The sequence below is a fragment of the Ahaetulla prasina genome, chromosome 15 (genome assembly GCF_028640845.1).
Source record: "Ahaetulla prasina isolate Xishuangbanna chromosome 15, ASM2864084v1, whole genome shotgun sequence".
NCBI lineage: Eukaryota > Metazoa > Chordata > Lepidosauria > Squamata > Colubridae > Ahaetulla > Ahaetulla prasina.
The window spans coordinates 6,887,228-6,906,911 of record NC_080553.1 but is presented as its reverse complement, the minus strand read 5'-3'; the positions used below and the strand labels follow the sequence as shown (position 1 = coordinate 6,906,911).

At 42.5% G+C, this 19,684-nt stretch overlaps 1 protein-coding gene across 7 annotated transcripts in view; it reads right to left on the bottom strand.

The window, feature by feature from the left end:
- The window catches only part of SFSWAP (splicing factor SWAP), a 119,703-nt gene that overhangs the window by 25,073 nt on the left and 74,946 nt on the right, over window positions 1–19,684 (bottom strand). For all 7 annotated transcript variants that reach the window (XM_058158069.1, XM_058158071.1, XM_058158070.1 and 4 more), the window contains one exon: window positions 1,321–1,598. In XM_058158069.1, coding sequence (XP_058014052.1) covers window positions 1,321–1,598 — 278 coding nt within the window. The remainder of the gene's footprint in view (window positions 1–1,320; window positions 1,599–19,684) is intronic.

Here is a 19,684-nt window from a genome sequence, read left to right as displayed (position 1 = left end):
ATTCTGTCTGCCCTCTCTCCCTTCCCGTAGCTTTGACCTGACAGTTCTTGGATCAAGGAACTTTGGTTAACGGGGGAAGAAGTCATCAAAATAATATAAATTGGTTTATCGGGATGGGAGCCTGGAGCTTGAAAGATTTGCAGTGGAGATGTTGAAGGGCTTGTCAAACCCCCAACAGTACACCTGAAGCCATTTTCAGAGGAATGTTATCCTGTCAAAAGCCATCTAAAGCCTCTCTCTGCTGCTACGTAGGAATTCCCCTTAGCCAAGGTCTTAACATCCTCTTTCTAGCCCAGGGATGGAGAAGGCTTGGAAGAGAAGTCTCTCCCCTCCCTCATTTGCATTGTCTCTTTCATCTGAGGATCCAAGCTGAGATTTTCTGCAGAGAAAGGGCTTGCTTTCCCAGAGAAACAGCGCCTTCCCTTAAGACGGGGACTGTTAAAAACAAAAGCGTTGATTTCCCTACTGCATTTCCCTCTGTTATGAGGCTAACGGTGGCACGTACGAACGTTGTCAGATGTCCCTTCCAATCTTAAAAAAACCAAAACTAATTTAATCCTCAGATTCAGTTAGGCGGAAACCTCTTTATGTCTCCAAGGCTCTGCTTTGGGGGGAACTCGGGACAGTAATTGAAGAGACACGGGGTGAAGGAATCATATGATTTTTTAACAAGAACGTGCAGATTTTACTTTTTTTGGGGGGAAGGGGGGCTAGCTGTCAAAAAAAGTTTCCTTATCCCCATCTCTTCAACTTAAATGATGTTTAAGTTTATTTGCATTTTCCTAAAATACACATGTCAACACGTTATTGCATTCCTTCTGGTCTTTTTTTAAAATTCTCCAAAACTGTAGGTTTTGAAAAACTTCATTTCGGATTTCCTAAAAGCTTGACAAGACCCTCAACTTTTCCCCAACTTTATACTTAATCTCGTACCCTAAAGAGAAGTGAAGCAGGTGCGGGAACCATCTGATGTTCCATGTCAAGCGATGCGGTGGCTTTGGCAACGTTGATAAACGCCATCTTTTTTTTGCCCCTGGCAACTGACAAGAAGCTGTCTACACCCTTAATTGGCGTCAGCAATCTGCCACTTTTTTTTTTTTTGGGGGGGGGGGGGGGAGAACCCCTGGCAGACGCACGAAAGAAAACGAAAGCTTTCCTTAATTCTAAACGTGTCACTTTTAGAAAACGCATCGCACGGCTGAACGCATAGTGGCTAAAATTATCAGGCGGCATCTGAAAAAGAGACCAGGTATGGCGACGAGACTCACGGGATACCGTAAGGTTTTTAAGCCTTTCAAGAGTTAGGAAAAAAACGCTTACCTGGAATGCCGGACGGTTCTGTAGGCCGTGGGAAGCGAATGCTTTGCTTTCGAATGGGATCGCGATTTGGCTTTGGAGGAAGAGGAGGAGTGGTATTTCGAAGGAGGGGTCTGGGACCGTGATCGGGATCGTTTCTTGTGTTTCTTCTTCTTCTTCTCTTTCTCTTCTTCTCTGGGGAGATCTCTGCATTTGCTTGTAGGCCTTTCGGGCACCTTGGCTTCTAGGACTGGTAATGTCCGGATGCCGGTCAAGAGAGAGCAGGGGATATTACTGACCGTCTGAAAGGAAGGCAGCAAAGAGTTAGGGTGGGGTTTCTAGGAATCTGGGGCTTGCAAGTCACCTAGGAAAATCCTGGGAGATCAACACACATCTTGATACGATAAATAGCTTTCTGGCAATCAATCAATTTCAGTCTGTAAAAAGAAAATATCCTCCCATACCTATTTTGAGAATTGGAAGTAATTTGCTACAGGTTATCAGTCTGATGTTGTTGAGTGCCACATGCTAGAAAACTCTCTTCTTGTTCTACTTTGCTTCTATTTCTTATCATAGAATTAGAGGGATGGAAGGGATCTTGAAGGTCTTCTAGTCCAACCCCCTGCTCAAGCAGCAGACCATTCCAGACAAATGGCTGCTCACCTCTTCTTAAAGCCTCACAACTTCTGAATGCAAGCTGTTCCACTGATCGTTCTCACTGTCAGGATTTTTTTTCTTAAGTTTTAGGTTGGAGCTCTACCTTGATACATTTCCATTAAGTTACCCCTTGTCCTGCCCTCTGAGGCCATGGAGAATAAATAGTAACAGTAACAGAGTTGGAAGGGACCTTGGAGGCCATCTAGTCCGACCCCCTGCTCATGCAGGAGACTTGTAGTAGGGATTCAAACCACCGACCGACCGACCTTTCTGATCGACAAGCTCAGTGTTGTAGCCACTGAGCCACCTAGTCAGGGCACCCTCTTTCCTGTGACAGCCCTTGAACTATTGGAAGATGGCTATCATGTCTCCCCTAACCCTCCTCTTCATTAGGCTAAGCATCCCTAGTACCCTCATTGTTCATCTGGAAGGGCCTTCCAGAGCCCTTCTCATCTTCATTGCTCGTCTCTGCATTCTTTCTACAGTAGGAACCTCAGCATCTTAGAACCACCAGAAGGGGTTGACCTGAAATTGAATTCTCAAAAAATGAGGGCCCACCAAGGGATTATTATTATTTTTTTTAAAAAAGGTCAAGGTAATTCAACTCTGGAATTTCTTATGAGGTGTACCACTATGGCTATCTTCAAAGAAGGTATTTTTTTTTTAATATCTAGAAATCCTGGGGATCAAGCTCTGATGGCCTTGGGACTACCTCTGAAGGCCATTAGCTGGGAGACTAGTGGATCTCCTTGTGTCCTTGGCTGACCACTGGGAGGACCTACTTCTGGATTAGATGAGCCATCCAGCAAGGTGCTGGTGGTATTCTCATGCTTCTAATAACAGCCCCAAAGGTACTTTTTAGTTCAGGAAGAAGCTCAAGTTCAGTTCATGAACGGAAGAAGCTTCTTGGATGAGAAGCGAAATGTCTTTAAGCAAAAGCAAAGGAAGTCCAGTTGCCTTTTGAAAAAAACACCTTTGAGGCAACCATGACCTGGATGTCTGAGAATCTCCATAGACTTCTAACTAACAAGAAATGTCCCACAAGAGAAGTCTTATTTGCAAGCTTCAGGCATAAAGAAATGTTTTGATTAACAGAGTTTGAAGGGACCCTATAGGACCTTGATGGCAAACCTATGGCACATGTGCCACAGGTGGCATGCGGAGCCATATTGGTGGGCACACGAGCTCAGCTCCAGCGCGCGAGGGAAACAGGCTGTTTCCTGCCTCTGGAGGCCCTTGGGGTGGGTGGGTAGGGAAGGCCTGTTTTTCACTCTCCTCAGGCTCTAGAGCCTTTCTAGGAGCCTGGGGAGGGTGAAAACCACCTACCCCACCCCCCGGAGGCCGGAAATGGCCCATTTGTCAACTTCTGGTGGGCCCAGAAGGCCCATTTTTCTCTCTTCCCAGGCTCCAGAGGCTTTCTAGAAGCCTGGGGAGGGCAAAAATGGTCTTCCCCACTCCCCCGGAGGTCCTCTGAAGGCTGGAAATGTTCTGTTTGCCTTCAGTCCCACCATTTCTGGCCTCCGGATGGCCTCCAGGGGGGTGGGGAAGGCCATTTTCGCTCTTCCCAGGCTCCTAGAAAGGTTTTGGAGCCTGGGAAGCGCAAAAAAGGGCCTTCCAGACCCACCGGAAGTCGGCAAACAGGCTGTTTCTGGCTTCCGGAGGGCCTCGGGGGGTGGGGAAGGCTGTTTTCACCCTTCCCAGACTCCTAGAAAGCCTCTGGAGCCTGGGGAGGGCAAAAAATGGGACTACCGGGCCCCCCATGCCATCACATGCCAAAAGTGGGGGGAGCGCAGAGGGGTCGCGTGGGGGGGGGGCTGAGAGCCTAGAATTATGGGTGCGGGCATGCGCACATGCGACTCCCCCGCGCTCCCCCCGCTTTTGCCACGCAATGGCAAAAAGGCTAGCCATCACTGCTGCAGGTCATCCAGTCCAACCCCACCCAAATAGGAGATCTTACACCATTTCTGACAGGTGGCAGTCCAGTGTCTCCTTGAAATCTTAAAATTTAGAGCCCTCTTCCACAGTACAAGCCCTGACCGGATGGAAAGAAATAATCTCTCTTTTGATAGACAGCCTGTTTTTGATGAGATACCTTCTGCCACCCAGAAGAGACTGGATGACTCTAAGCGTGGGATAAACATTCAGTAGCAATTCCTTGTCCACCTAAAAAAAAATTCATATTCAGAGATGTCTAGACAATTTTTTCCCCACGCTGACTGCAAAATTACAGTTTTGGGGACAGCGTTAACATTTGGATGGGCAAAACGCATAAAAACCCTGGGCAGGTTAAAATGTAATTACGATTTGTTGGAAGGGGTGTATATGGGGGAGGTTGAAGAGGAAAAGCAGCATTTGTTAAAAGAGTTTCCCAACTTTTATGGAAAGCAATATAGACTGAGAATATATTCCCGAAAAGGAACATTAACGCTGAATCACCGACTCGCCCAGTAATCAGTATTTCTTACTGACTTCAGTCAGTAAATTTAAACTTACTGATTTAATTTAAATTTAATTACTCGAGTCAGTAATTTAAATACTCATTATTTAAATTTCTGGCCGAAGCTTTCCAGGATTTTAAAGCATTATCTGGAAATGCCCAACAGAGAAGATGGAATCTTTATTAATGTATAATCCTTTCTGTCCATCTGCAGGAAGAAGATTCTTTGATGTTTGGTGAAACTAGGAAATACTATTTCACATCAGATCTAACAGCATTTTCTTGGTTTGGATACAAAAACCCCTATATTTTTAGCCAAGGGCAGGGAGATGACCAAGTTAATGAAAAGAAGGACTAGGGGTGACATGATAGCAGTCTTCCAATATTTGAGGGGTTGTCACAAAAAAGAGGGGGGTCAACCCAAGGGTGAAATCCAGCAGGTTCTGGAGAACCGGTAGCGGAAATTTTCAGCAGTTTGGAGAACCAGTAGAAAGAGTGCAGAGAAGAGCAACCAGGATGATTAGAGGACTGGAGGCTAAAACATACGATGAACGGTTGCAGGACCTGGGCCTGGCTAGTCTAGTGAAGAGAAAGACCAGGAGAGACAGGATAGCAATGTTCCAATATTTGAGTGGTCAAGCTATTTTCCAAAGCACCCAAAGGCCAGACAAGGAATAATGGATGGAGACTGAACAAGGAGAGATTCAACCTGGAAATAAGGAGGAATTTTCTGACAGTGAAAGCAATCAACTGATGGAACAGAAGTTGCCTTCAGAAGCTGTGGGAGCTTCATCACTGGAGGCTTTCAAGAAGAGATTGGACTGCCATTTGTCAGAAATGGTGTAGGGTCTGTGTGGGGTTGGACTAGATGACCTACAAAGTCCCTTCCAAATCTGTTAATTTGTATATCTGTACCTCCAAGATCCTTTCCAACTCTGTCATTTTGTTCTGAAACTAAGTTCCTGAAGCTAAATAACGGAACGTATGACCACTGCTTAAGTTCGTACAACATGCTTAAATGATTAAATTACCACTTTTTCTTTTGTGAATTCAGGACATGAAATCGCAAATTCAACAGAAGAAATGGGTTTACATAACAAGCTTGAACATAAAAATCCAAAGGCAAACCATAACCAAGGTTAAAATTCACATTTGTGTGAAGGCAGAACTGCATTTCCAACTCAGCTGGATAAGAAGGCTGTGGGAGTACAACCGGTGGGCACCAAACCACGCTTTGCAACCGAGGACGGGTAATCCTCGTATTATTACTATTTCTTTAATAACCAAGGTTACAATGGCACTGAAACGTAAGTCACTTACGACCACTCCTCGCACTTATGACCATCCCAGCATCCCCACGATCATGAGATCAAAAATTTGGCCCTTGGCAACAGGCATGTATTGTTGTGACCCAGGCCCAAGTAGGTAGTAATAAACTTAGTCCGTGGAAAAATAAACTTTATTCGAACAGCTGGGAATTACTTCATTCCCAGCGTTGTTCGACTCAAAGTAAAACAAATGCCTCCCAATACAAATTCCTTGGTTATCTCACAAACCTTAGTCCAATTAGGCAAACTGCCAAAGGCCCTTCCTGGCAAATGTCCAGAAGCCACAAAAACAAAGATGTACACGAAGCAGAAAATGCAGCTACGTTTTCTGGCAAGCTGAAACATCAGTGCTGGTCTGTTTTAAGGCTTATGGGAGGGGCCAATCATCTCCTGGCCTTACTCTCAAGCAGAGAGTTGTCCTCTCTGCTTGAGCTGCTCTTGCCTTCTGGCAGCTCTTCTCATGCATGCATTAGGAACAGGCTCCTCCTGTCCCTCTGCCCCACTACTATCAGTCTCTGGAGGCTCTGGAGTCCGCACCTCACTTCCCAATGGCCCTGGCCTCACCTCAGCCTCATCGCTGTCTGACTCTGTTGCCATCTCCGTAGGCTGCTGATGGACCACAACACATATTTCCAACAGGTGGGTCGTTACAACCTTCCCACAAGCAAAGTCAAGGGGTGAAACTGGATTCACTTAATGACTGCATGATTTGCCTAACGTCCATAGAAAAAAAAAAAAAGCCCATGAAATCGGGTATGGCTCAAGAACAGGAGCACTGTTTAGCGATGGAAATTCCAGTCTCAATTGCGGTCATAAACCGAGGACCGCCTGTGCAGGATATGAATACCGATCTGGTTTGCTTATGTTGTAGTCTCAGTTTTTATTTTTCAAGGTGCATTTAAACCACCACCCAGGGAAATGCACCATTTCAGGTAACTTCTATTGGATCATGAAATTCCTACCACTGCAGGTAGTCCTCGATTTACAACATTTGTTTAGTGGCCGTTTAATGTTACAAGGCACTGAAAAAAAATGGATTTATGACCATTTTCCACACTTAGACTGTTGCAGCATCCCCATGGTCGCATGATCAACGCATGATCATATTTATGCTTAGGCTGGGGGGGGGGGGAGGGGGGTTGGACTAGATGACCTACATGGTTCCTTCCAACTCTGTTAATCTGTCCCAGGGTCTCATGATCCCCTTTTGCGACCTTCTGACGAGCAAACTCAATGGGGAAGCCAGATTCACTTAACTAACCATGATTACTAACTTAATGACTACGGTGATTCGTTTAACAACGGTGGCAAGAAAAACAGTAAAATGGGGGTGAGACACCCCTAACAAATGTCTCGCTTAGCGACAGAAATGTTGGGCTCAATTGAGGCCGTAAGTCAAGGATCTTGTTTTGCGTTTGCCGCATTCTCAGTTTGTGCTTTTCAATGTCCATTTAAAGCTCCAATCCAGGGAAATGCAGCCCTTAAGGTAACTTCTCCTGGATCTGGAAATTTGTACCACGAATGACAGCAGGACATCTGAGTCAGCATCCAATTTCTAGTTCTTTTAAATGTGACCTGGAAAGGCTTCATCATTAGGCTGAAATTCCACCATCGCTACACCTTCAGCCCTGCACGACCTCTGACCGGATGGATCAATAAGAGATGGTCTTCCTCGATGCTGGAAGAGCAGAGGATAATTGCTGGGTCCATCGAACGCTTCTAAATTTAGCTGCCTTGGCTTATTTTAGAAGATCACCATGTTTCTGAAAACTTTAAAAGCACCTCTTTCAGAAGAAGGAGGAGGAGGAGAAGGAGGAGGAGGAGGAGGAGGAGGAGGAGGAGAAGAAGGAGAAGGAGGAGGAGAAGAAGGAGAAGGAGGAGGAGAAAAAGAAGAAGGAGGAGGAGGAGAAGAAGAAGAAGGAGAAGGAGGAGGAGAAGAAGGAGAAGGAGGAGGAGGAGAAAAAGAAGGAGGAGAAGGAGGAGGAGGAGGAGGAGGAGGAGGAGGAGGAGGAGGAGGAGGAGGAGAAGAAGAAGAAGAAGAAGAAGAAGAAGAAGAAGAAGAAGAAGAAGAAGAAGGGTCTACATGATGAAGGCACCTATGTTCACGCAAATGCTCTCAGCTAGGACGTTCACACGACCTGGTAACCTTGGTTTGATTCCGATTTGCTTTGGGGCTGTGGTGCAAAGCCATCCTGTTGGGGACGCTTGATGCTTAGAATAACCTAGGACCAGTCCCAAAACGCAACTATTTTCTTGTTTTTCTTTAAAGATGTTTCACTGCTCACCCAAGAAGTTTCTTCAGCTCTGACAGGATAGCGGGGAATGGAGGGATTTGCAGACAGCTGGTCATTTGCATCCTTTATTCCTTGCAGACAGATGGTCATTTGCATCCTTTTAGATAGTTGTTCAGGCCACTTAGAGGTTTATCTGTGTCCTCAGGGTCACCTGAGTGGTGCTCCTGGTTCCTGTAGTCTGCAATTTTTCCTCTGGAAAGCCATTTCACTCACATGACCCTGAGGACATAGATAAACCTCCAAGTAGCCTCAACGACCCTCTCTCAAGGGATGCAAATGACCAGCTGTCTGCAAGGAGTATAAATCCTTCTATTCCCCCCCATCCAGTCAGAGCTGAAGAAGCTTCTTGGATGAGAAGCGAAACATCTTCAAAAGGAAAAAACAAGAAAGTCCAGTTGCCTCTTGAAAAAAAAAGCACTTTTGGGACACCATGACCTGGATGACTGAGAATCTCGACAGACCTAGAACCAGATTAAGGATGTTGTATGAATACAACCTCTCCTGTTTGTTTGTTTCCTTTGGTGCTACCCTAGATTCCTGCTGCCCGCCTGGACAAATCCTTGCGTTTTTGGTCCCTTTACCGTTTCAAAAAGAATCCTCTTTCCGAAAAAAGAAGAAAAAAAAAGGAAGAAGAAATGAGCATGACAATGGTCAGCCCAGAAGAGAAATTGAAAAATCCAAAAAGGACATAAGTCTGCACAATTTCCAAGCACGGATAAAGCAAGTCTTTTCAAAGCATGAAAAGAACCGAAGGGGGGGGTGGGGGGGTGGGAGAAGAGGAAGAAGTGGGCAAATGACCTTTCCCCCCCCCTTTTCTGAGCAGCATTTTCTGAAGTTTCACAGCAGACTCTTGAGAAAGCTTTGCTTAGGATAAAAATCAAAAGCCGGTCCCTGGTGCTGAGACATCTGTCAAGGGAGCCGAAAAAGCTCTAATTAAAACGCCAAAACGTTTGCTGAAGTGTAGAAGACAGAAATGCACAAGAGACACGTCAGGGCAGAGAGGATAAGATGGTTTTGTTGTGGGGTGGGGGGTAGGGTGGGGTGACAGAGAAAGATGGGAGATGGAAGCAAAGTTTATTTCCAGCATTTGCAGAAATAATATCTTATAGGCCTCTAACTCTCTGGTTATAAAAACAGTGTCAAAAATGCCGGAGGTTGTAAAGCACTCATTTTTTTTTTCCAGGGTACCAATTTGAGAACATACAGATTTTTGGCTGTTCTGGCAAAGAGCTTCTTTAATTTGATCTTCAGAGAAAGTGCCTTTTTTTTTTTTTTAATATTCCAGGCAATGCTCTGGACTAATTGAAAGGAGCAGGATTTGAGGAGTGGACTACACTGAGCCATGAAGAGGAATCAATGGGGACGAATGCTTGTAGCTCAGGGTTGAACTGTGGGGTCCTGGGTTTTTTCTTGCAGGTGTCTCATGACCCTTCTAGGTAACATCATCAGTGCTGGAAGGGAGTGGGGTTTGCAGAGAAGGAGGAGGAGGAGGATTGTGGGCCTCTGGTGGCTCAGACTGCTAAGACAGTCTGTTATTAACAGCAGCTGCTTGTAATTACTGCAGATTCTAGTCCCACCAGGCCCAAGGTTGACTCAGCCTTCCATCCTTTATAAGGTAGGTAAAATGAGGACCCAAATTGTTGGGGGCAATAAGTTGACTTTGTATATAAATATACAAATAGAATGAAGACTATTGCTTGACATAGTGTAAGCCGCCCTGAGTCTTCGGAGAAGGGCGGGATACAAATGCAAATAAAAAAAAATTGTGGGTCCTTGGTGCTCTCTGAGCTTGGTTGCTTTCTTTCAGACGTTTCATTACCCAACTAGGTAACATCATCATTGCTAGAAAGGAATGGGAAGAGGAGGATGATTGTGGGTCCTTGGTGCTCTCTGAGCTTGATGGTTTTTCTTGCAGATGTTTCATTACCCAATTAGACAACATCATCAGTGCTAGAAGGGAGTGGGGTTTGCAGAGGAGGGGGAGGATTGTGTGGTCCTTAGTGTTCTCTGAGCTTGGTTCCTTTCTTTCAGATGTTTCATAACCCAACTAGATAACATCATCAGTGTTAGAAGGGAGTGGGGTTTACAGAGGAGGGGTAGGTGCTGTCTGAACTTGGTTGTTTTCTTGCAGACGTTTCAAGACCCTTTTAGGTAACATCATCAGTGCTGGAAGAGAGTGGGGTTTGCTCTCTGTTTATATACAACACTTTGCCCTGTCAGTGTTGGTGGGAGTGCTCTTGGTGGCTCATTGATTAGACTGTTGTTTAGTGTTAGCTTGCTTGTCTGAGTTGGCAGTTTCTCGATTGGGCTATCCAAGGCAAGCCACTTATATATAAAGAGAGGCCAACACTGACCGGTTTCTAGAATAAAATAAACAAACTTAACTTAAATTTATTCGGGGGAGGGAAAAATAGGTTGATAAGAGTAATAAAAAAACCTGCAGCCATCACAAAAAAAATAAACAAAACAAAACCATCGGAAAGTGTTTTGGAAATGAAAGGAGTTTCAGGCGAGGAGTCCTTAAAATGTCAAAAGCTGAGTCCCAGAAATGTTTTTATCAAGCTGTGTTGAGGGAATCAATACTTTGTTGGAAGGCAAGGCGGAACTCGGCATCACCATTCAAGCACAAACAATGTCGCTTTCCTTCAAGAAGCATTTAATCGCTGCTAAATCTGATAAGGCATGTTTCTCTCTCTCTTCGGTTTTTTTTCCCACAGATCGGTGATGGGCATTTCTTGAGCACCCTTTGATGTTCTATGTCTGGACAAAAGCCGGTAGCAGAAGGAGGGAGAAGAAGAGATGGTCGTCTGGACAGAGGAGAAAGGAGTCGGCGTCTCTTCAGGTAGTCCTCGACTTACGAACACGACTGAAAACCCGCAATTTGAATTGCTGAGTCACCAGAGTTGTCACCAGAGTTATTAACACCACCCGACCAAATTCGATTTTGCGACCTTTTGGGCAGTGGTTTGTTAAACGAATGCTGCAGTTTTGTTAAGTGAATCCATTGTCCTCTATGGGCTGTGGGGTTTGTTTGTTTTTTTTGCTGGAAAACGGAAGGGGAGAATTGGGGGCCCTCAAAGGGGAGAATTGGGGTGGGAGGGTCTCAATTGAGGAGTTGGTGGTGGTGTGGGCTCTGAAGGAAGGGGGAGAGGAAGAGGGGGGACTTGGTTTCCTAGGAAACGATCATGTGACTGCAGGATGCTGCAAATGGTCATAAGTGTGGACAGGTGTGTCAGGTGTCCAAAATTTGGCCCCAGGATCACAGCCCTCCAGATGTCAGAACTTCTAATCTAGGTTGTAAATCCTGTTTTGGGGGTCTGTCACAACTTTGAAGTCACTAAGCAACCAGTCCTAAGTCAAGGACTCCCTTTACTTCATCAATTGACCTTGTGTGGGGTCCCGAGAGCCTTCCCTTTGCCCCTTTAACTAATTTTAATAGGGTCCAGCATCTTGCCTCCTTTCCAATCCTAAATTTTTAAGATTTTAATTTAATTCTCATGTGCTGTTTTTGTATTTTAACGTTTTACTGGACACGGCCAAGGGTCTTTCTCGGAGGGAGATGGGCAGTTCAAAAATGTAAAAAAAAAAACAAAAACCAAAAACCAACATACATTCAGGGGATGAATTGCGTCAATCGCGCAAATGTTTAAAAGTGATGACGGACACAAACGTATAAACCGCACACATTACAAAAAAAGGAACGCGGGCCAAGCCGAAGATGCTGCCAAAGGTATCATCAAGAAACCCTTCCTCCCCTGAGGAAAGGGGAATCTGCCTCTAGTTGTCAGTTAAGATTTAGCAACAAAGATAAATGGCAAGTTATCTTAGGAAGGATAATGAAAAGCATAAACCAGGAACGGGATGAAATAAAGCAAAGGGGTGATTAGCCGGACCATTCTTCAACCTGGAGCCCTCGGAGTTAATGCTTGCTAAGAGGTATTTGAGCAGCTCTTTTGAGTTCTTACAGGCCTTTTATGTAATCAATTCTCTCCCTCTGAATGTCAATTATCCCTGGTTTATGAAGGAAGGCAGGCACCCTTCCAACTTCTATTACGTTTGCCAGGGTCGAGATATTGACCAGCTTGGGCTGATATACAGCAAATGGAAACTGCCAGCTAAACCCTGGGATGTAAAGCTGGATAAGTGCTTACTAACATTTATAAACCTGTAGCAAATCAGGGTTACTGTGACAGCCCATTACCATATTAGAAAACTCAAAGGGAGGAGGCGGACAGAGGCAGAATCCAAAAGTTTCAAAGGATATAAACTTTGGCAGTAAGATGAGCCGCAGTTCTAAGGATGACAAATGTCAGCGCCTGGTTCAAAACCTTGATTCGAGAGCAGGAATCCCTGTTCCCGCCATGCGGCCATTTTGCAAAATTCTTTTGAAGTGAGCCACGTATAATGGATTTAAACCACCATCGCGAGGTAAGGATAACAAGGCGGTGATAAAGAATAAAAAGCCAACCACTTCAGGGAATATTTTGCGTATTTTCAAAAAGAGCTCAGCATGGCGTCAGCTGCTGATGTGGATTTTTGCACACTAACTGGGTCTGCACAACATATGGGGTTGGACTAGAAGACCACCGAGGGCCCTTCCAGCCCTATGGTTCTATGAATGTTGGTATCATACAACACACTAGGCCCATGCTAGGTCCGTCTGGTAAGCTTGCAAGATTTGTTTCTCTTGGTACATGCATATTGATTGATTGATTTTGTCATATTTATATTTATATTAGAGGTGGACTTTGAAAGCTGTATGCAATGTAATTTCATTTGAATGTATGCCGATTAATGTACATTCAAAGTGACAATAAAGAATTCTATTCTATTCTAATTTCTACTCTACTCTACTCTGTTCTATTTTCTATTCTATTCTCAAAATAAAAACTCCAAAATATATTTTAGATATATGAATGTCGTCCCCTGAGCTATTCACAAGTTACTGCACATTACTGATGAACTTTTTTTTTTACAAACGTATTCCAAAACTATTGTTTTTAGGTTGTAAGGTGTCTAAAAAATATTCCGGGAAGAAAAATCCATCATCAAACTATGAGGTTCTTCAGCCTCCCTAAGACAAGCTCACTTATCTTGTTCTCCTTCTTCCCTGCCTCTCCTCATCAGAAGCTGTTATGTGGAGAAGACAACCACACAAGATTGTCTATACTGTTATATTTTAGATTATGTTTGTTAGATATAACACCCTGTATTTTGTTCTGGGAAGTCTTGGGGGGGGAGGGGAAAGGGAGGGGGAAGGGGGAAGATTATAGATTGATTGATTGCCAATGTACACGAACAATTGAAGAATTAATCAAGTTGGAATGGTGCAAAATCGGGCCTGCTCAGCAACCACTCCAGAAGGGAAAGGGTAGGGAGAGAGGAGAAGAGAGAAGGAAGAAAGTAGGTAGGTAGGTAGGTAATAGGGGGAGAAGAAGGAGGGGAAGTGAGAGGGTTAGAAAGGATAGAAGTGAGAAGTGGGAAAGAGGAGAGGAAGTAGGAAAGTGAGGTGGAGGAAGGTGGAGAAAGTAAAAGAAGGTAGAGAAGGGTAGAATAGAAAGGTTTAAGGAAGGGAGTAGTGACTGGGAAGGCCCGATTGAGCATAATTTATGGGGAGGAATAAATGTTGGATAATTGAATGTATTTTACAATGGTTAAATTGTTGGAAGTAGTATGAAAAAAAAATTGGGGAAAAAAAAAGGATTGTCTATACTGAGGTGGTCTCATCTCCCAAGTCCAGGTCCACCCATCTTAGGACAGGACAAGGTTTCAAAGATTCCACCTTCAGGGAGAACTTGACAGCCATGCAGATCACACGTCTTGCTCTGTTCTACTTGAAATGTCATTCTAAATAGCAACTGCTGCAAAGACTATTTTGCCATTTTTGCCGAAGAAGTGTGCCTTTTCCAGTTTCAGATCCAGGCCCAACTCCAAAAACAAGGTGGGTTAGGCTCTTTCACTGTCATAAATTCATCTAAACTGTCAACAATGTGCACGTTCTAATTCTCAACCACATCAGATGCACCACGCATCATCTGGACAACCAACCGTAACAAAACAATCAAACTTGAAGATTGCTCCACTCGGAAGAACAAGCTCCAAAAAATAAGTTTTAAACGAAATGAAGAGGGAAGGAAGGGCGGGATGGGTGATGGTGACAGGGACCCTTGAAATTTGTTAGTGGGCTAATAATATATAATTTAGTATGTCATTCACACCAACCGCTTTAAATTACAAGAATTGTTGCTTGGGAGCAATTAAAGATATTCATTATCTTTTGAAATCTGCATTTCCATGTGCTTGTTAATAACCACAAAGAGTGCTATTAAAAACACAAAAGCTATTAGAGGAGATTTAAAACAAAGAAGCCTCATTTACATACAATTCCAGTTATTTTTAGCAGAAGCATCACATTTTCTTTTTCTTGAAGTCTCCAATTCATGGAGAGTATAGGAATCTCTCTCAAGAACCACCTGAAGGAACGTCATTCGTACCTCGGAAGCTATCTCTGAATTGATAATTCAAACCATCCATGGACTCACAGAATTAAGCTAAGAATATTAATCTTTTTGGGGTTTAAGCACTTTACTCAAAAATACCTAAGGCACATTGGATCAAAAAAAAAATATCAAACTTATACACTAAGATGCTCTCGCTGCTATTCTGTGTACATGAAGTCTTAAATTTAAGTCATTGGCCTCTGATTTATACTTCAGTCCTTAAGCTGATGTGCTTTCACGAGCTTACACAGACGTGATGGAAATTTTAATTGAATCGGATTTTCCCATTCCAGGAAAAAAAAAACACCTAGGTTTTAAGATATAGCTCTGTCTTCATTACTGGGAAACAGACGGCTGTAATATAGATCCTCCCAGCAGCCGTCACATTCTTGCTAAGATAATGTTTATTCTCCCCTGTTGATGGAGAATTTATGATCCTTCTACTGAGTTTGCTCAAGATGTCATTACCCAAAGATGCGTTGGAAGTTTTACACCGCAAAGAGAAAAGACCTCTGCACCAAGAGCAAAACAACGGCCCAAACATGAAAGAACAAGAGGAGGGAACACCCCCACCTCAAGAATCAAATAAAATCAGAACAAGAGAAAGAACAAGATAATAAGGAAGCTCAGGGCTGTGAAAACAGTCCCTTGAAATTGAGAACCAGAAAATGATGCATCCGAAATTACTGTACAGTGAACACATATAATGATGGGATTCAGATATACGGGTCAGGCCATGTTCTGCTTAAACACAGATTGCTGACGAAACCGCTGGCTGGGTGTTCACACATTCAGTTAGCTGGTTGCTACAACAGTTTCCGCTGTGATTCTCCAAGTTTTTGGTCAATGAACTAAAGAAACTGTCAGAAGGCTGAAACCAATCTTGCAGAATTAGATACTAGGAGATCTCGGCTTCAGCTCTGCAGCAGCAATTCAGACCTGATAACCCATCCAACAGTTTTATGGGAATCTTTGCCAAAGCTTGCAGAGCAATTAAGTTTAAAGACTTAAGAGAAGGGCCTTTTTTTTCTTATCAACACAAAACACGCCTGCAGTTTAAAGCTTGTAGTTAAATCGAGTGTAATCAAGATCTAAATGATTTCTAAGCTGCCTTTCCAGATGGTATCCAAGGTGAATGGTTCTGCCTTTCATAGGATTGGATTTCGTGCCTTTGGCTGAAGAAACCACAGGAAACGAGCCCCAAGAATTTGCCATTAGGAATCTTCACACAAAAATATTCTGACAAGCTAAATTTTCTCCCCAAAGAGTGAATTTAATTATGGTTTTGTTGGCTTGCAAAAGGAAGATAAAAAGGAAGCAATGATCAAAATGCCCAGAGATTAGATGATTCTTTTGGGACACTCTTTCATGAACAATAGAAATATCAGCTAATCTTTTTGAGGCATCTTATCCCCAATGTAAGTCATTCTTGGATTCCAACACTGATGTTGCCTGATGTTGCTTGGAGTTAGGAGGTTAAAGCATCCATGGGAGCTTTCTATGGGAAAAGTTGCTTTAAGAGAGAGTATTTTTTGGAAGTATGTTGGCCTTAATCTTAAGAGATGTTGAAATTAAGGCTTAGTAAAATTTAACTAGGGTCAGAAACATTCTATATCTTGTGTTGGGTCTGTAAATATTCACTGGGCAGATGATATAAAGCAGGATTTCTCAACCTCTGCAACTTTTAAGATGGGTGGACTTCAACTCAACGCCAACCTCAGCTTGAAGGTTGGGGAATTGAAGTTCACCCGTCTTAAAAGTTGCCAAGGTTGAGAAATACTGAATTAAGATAAGGAGAGAGGTACTTATGATTGGACTAGGTTGGATGTAAGATGGGTGAACTTCAACTCAACTTCAGCTTGTTGGCTGGGGAATTCTGGGAGTTAAGGTCTATCCATCTTAAAAGTTATCAAGGTTGAGAAACACTGATCTGGAGAGGCGTAACCAGCGTCGCGACGAGACGGACATGAACCCTGGGAGCTCTGGGGGAGTGCTGAAATTCCCATCGCTATGGAAGTCCGTAATGGACCATAGCTGTCCTGCAGGGACAGCGAAGAAAGAAGGAACCGTCAGAGTGAACAGGGAAGTTGCAAATTCCCAGCAGCACTGGCCTTTTGCCTTCAACCCAGCGATGAGGACCGCAGCCATTACAAGCTGCCAAAGTAGGGACGGCCACATAAGATCGTGCAGGAAGTTGAAGCGGTGAATTGGACAAAATATTGAAGCCGGGTGAGAGAACACCAACTCACGGTGAGGCATCTTAAAATTGATATTTGCAATAAACTTTCAAAACCCTAGAATAGCGGCTAAATTGACAAGGACTGTTAATACAATTGACTAAAAGAAACGGAAACAGTACCCGAAGACCTGACAAAAAATCAGCTTTTGAAATTGAAGTTTAGAGCCTTCAAATAAAAAGAGGAAAATAGAACTTCTAATTAAAGTTGGAATCTGGACAATCTGGAAGTTTTTAATAACTGATTAAAGATTATAAAGGGAAGAAGAGAAAAAAACTGAGGATTTTAAATTGGACTTTGATGGGATATCTCTGATTTCCTCTATCTTCTATGGATTTGAATTAAGCAAATTATTAAATTGAAGTTATGGATTTTAAATGGGACAAATTGGAAAAAGAAAAAAAAACAAACTGAAACAAAACAGGCGCGGCTCTAAGTAAAGGAAACAAAATGGATACTTTTGTTAATTGTGGATTGGATCTGTGGACTATAAAGTGAAAGAAAGAGGCGGAAGAGCACTCGGTCATTATTGAAAACCTTTTATGACTGTGACAAGCATGGTGAGAACTTTAAGGGAGGTCTCTATCAACAAGCTGTCCGACTTTCACAAGAACAAGAGTTACAACTTCAAAGAATGAAACAGAGAACAACTGAAAACAAGAGAAACACATAAAGGATTTTTGAGCAAGGAATACAAGAAACAACTATAAGACTGGATGGAAAATAATGATTTAGAAAAAACTAGAGCTGTTTTTAGCAGTGACAGTGAATAAAGAATTTATGATGTTAAAATATAAATTTAGAGGATTATACAGAGATTACCAGAGAGATACAAAGAAGGGGGGAAGAGGGAAAAAGGAGAACCAATAGAAATATAGGATAAGCTAAGGAAAGCACTGATTTTTTAAGCGAATAACAAATCGAATTGAAATAGTTTAAGAATAAAACTTCTAAGAGATGAGAATACATAAATATAAGCATGAAACCTTTTGAAATAAAGAGAAATGTTTGCTCCTTTTTACTTTTGTTCTTTTATAAGATTAAGAATAATAATTTTAAAATCTTTATTGATAAAAAAAATGACTGATATTGAAGTTATGGAAATGGGCAGAATTTACTGAAATATAAGATATATAGTTTTAAAGCAAGGAACTTTAAAGAAAAACAAGAAGGGAATTATTCTACATTAAGATTGAAATATTAAAGAGATGAGAATTAAATACATAAGAGATCTTTTGATATTAAAAAGATGAGAATTAAACATAGAAGGGATCTTTTGAAATAATGAATATTAGCTGGTATTACTTTGTCTTTTTCCTTTGTTTTTGTTTTTCTTTTGATAAAATTAAGAATAATATTTTTTAAAAGATGCTTATGGAAATGTAATGGAATTATGGATGTTGATGATATAAGGATTGAAAAAAGAAATTTGTAAATTGGAATACAGGGCTTTAATATAGATAGAGATAAGAAGGGGGTAAAAAAATGGGGGGACTAGACTTGATTAAAGGGCATTCAGGACAGAGGGTTAGATTGAATTTTATATTAGAGATATGCAAATAGTGAAATTAAAAAAGTGGGAAGGGAAATATATCTGATAAAGTATAAAAGAGGGTGGTGGAAAATTGGATTGGGTTTGACTATGTACCCGACTGATATTTTGTTAAAAAAGTATACTGTATGTGGTTTGTTTTGAAAAAATAAAAAAAAACTTTTTTCAAAAAAAAGAAAGAAAGAAAGAAAGAAAGAAAAAAAGAAACACTGATCTAAGAGAGAGGTACTTATTGCTCTATTTGGTTGAACTTGGTTTGATATAAGATGGGTGGCCTTCAACTTGACTTCAACTTCAGCTTACTGACTGGAGAATTCTGAGTTATGGTATATCCATCTTAAAAGTTATCAAGGTTGAGAAACACTGATCTAAGGTAAGGAGAGAGGTACTTATGATTGGACTTGGTTGGATGCAAGATGGGTGGACTTCAACTCAACTTCAGTTTGCTGGCTGGGGAATTCTGGGAGTTGAAGTCCACCCATCTTAAAAGTTATCAAGGTTAAGAAACACCAATCTAAGATAAAGGAGATAAGTACTTACTGCTCCACTTGGTTACAGTAGCTTGGAAACCAACCACCTCCCAGCTTCGACTAGGGGAATCTATGCCTACCAGGATCTCTCCCACATACTTCCGAAGCTTTCCCGTTATAGGCACGGAAGAGTGGGCACTTTGCAAAATGCCAACTTCTCTGCCCGCCTCCCAACCGCAGGCAGGGATGATTAAATAAACAGATCGGAAGAGCCAAAGTACCACCTGCTCCTTGGGGGCTTCGGCTATGACTGATCATCCCTTAGAGGGAGAGGAAAAAAAAATAATCTTATTTCCTCAATACAGACTATTTTTTTTTTTTGCCTAATGAGAACGCTTAGACAGCTGCTGCCAGCTCTCGAGTGCCAAAGATCAAGCACAATATGCTTTTGTTCCTTAGGAATTTAATTTGAGTTCTCTGCCCTGGTTTTGAGGCCCCCAAACTTGTTTTTAGGAGCCACGTTAGCGCTAGCAAGTCCCCAAGTTTCCAGGGACAATTATTTTCAGAACTGTAGTTCTTAGGTTGCTCCTGGCAACACTACATCCCCTCAGAGCTCTTCAGTGTTTTTCCCCCCCTTTGCTTCATACCCCAGATCCACCCCTTTCTAAACAAGCAAGATGAAGAAAAGCAGTAATTAATAAAACAGAAGCTTCTATCGGTTCTAATGCACCGCCTCGACGGAATTAAGGATGATGCAAAGTTAGCAAAGTGAGTTTCTTGCCTCCGGTTTTCAAGCGGTTTCTCGCCCGGTATATGCTGAGGGCTAGAAACACCATCATACTTGTTCAAAAATAGTATCAGTCCCACCGTTGGCTTTGCTTTCAGCATGCAATGTTGCCTAAAATGCCTGACC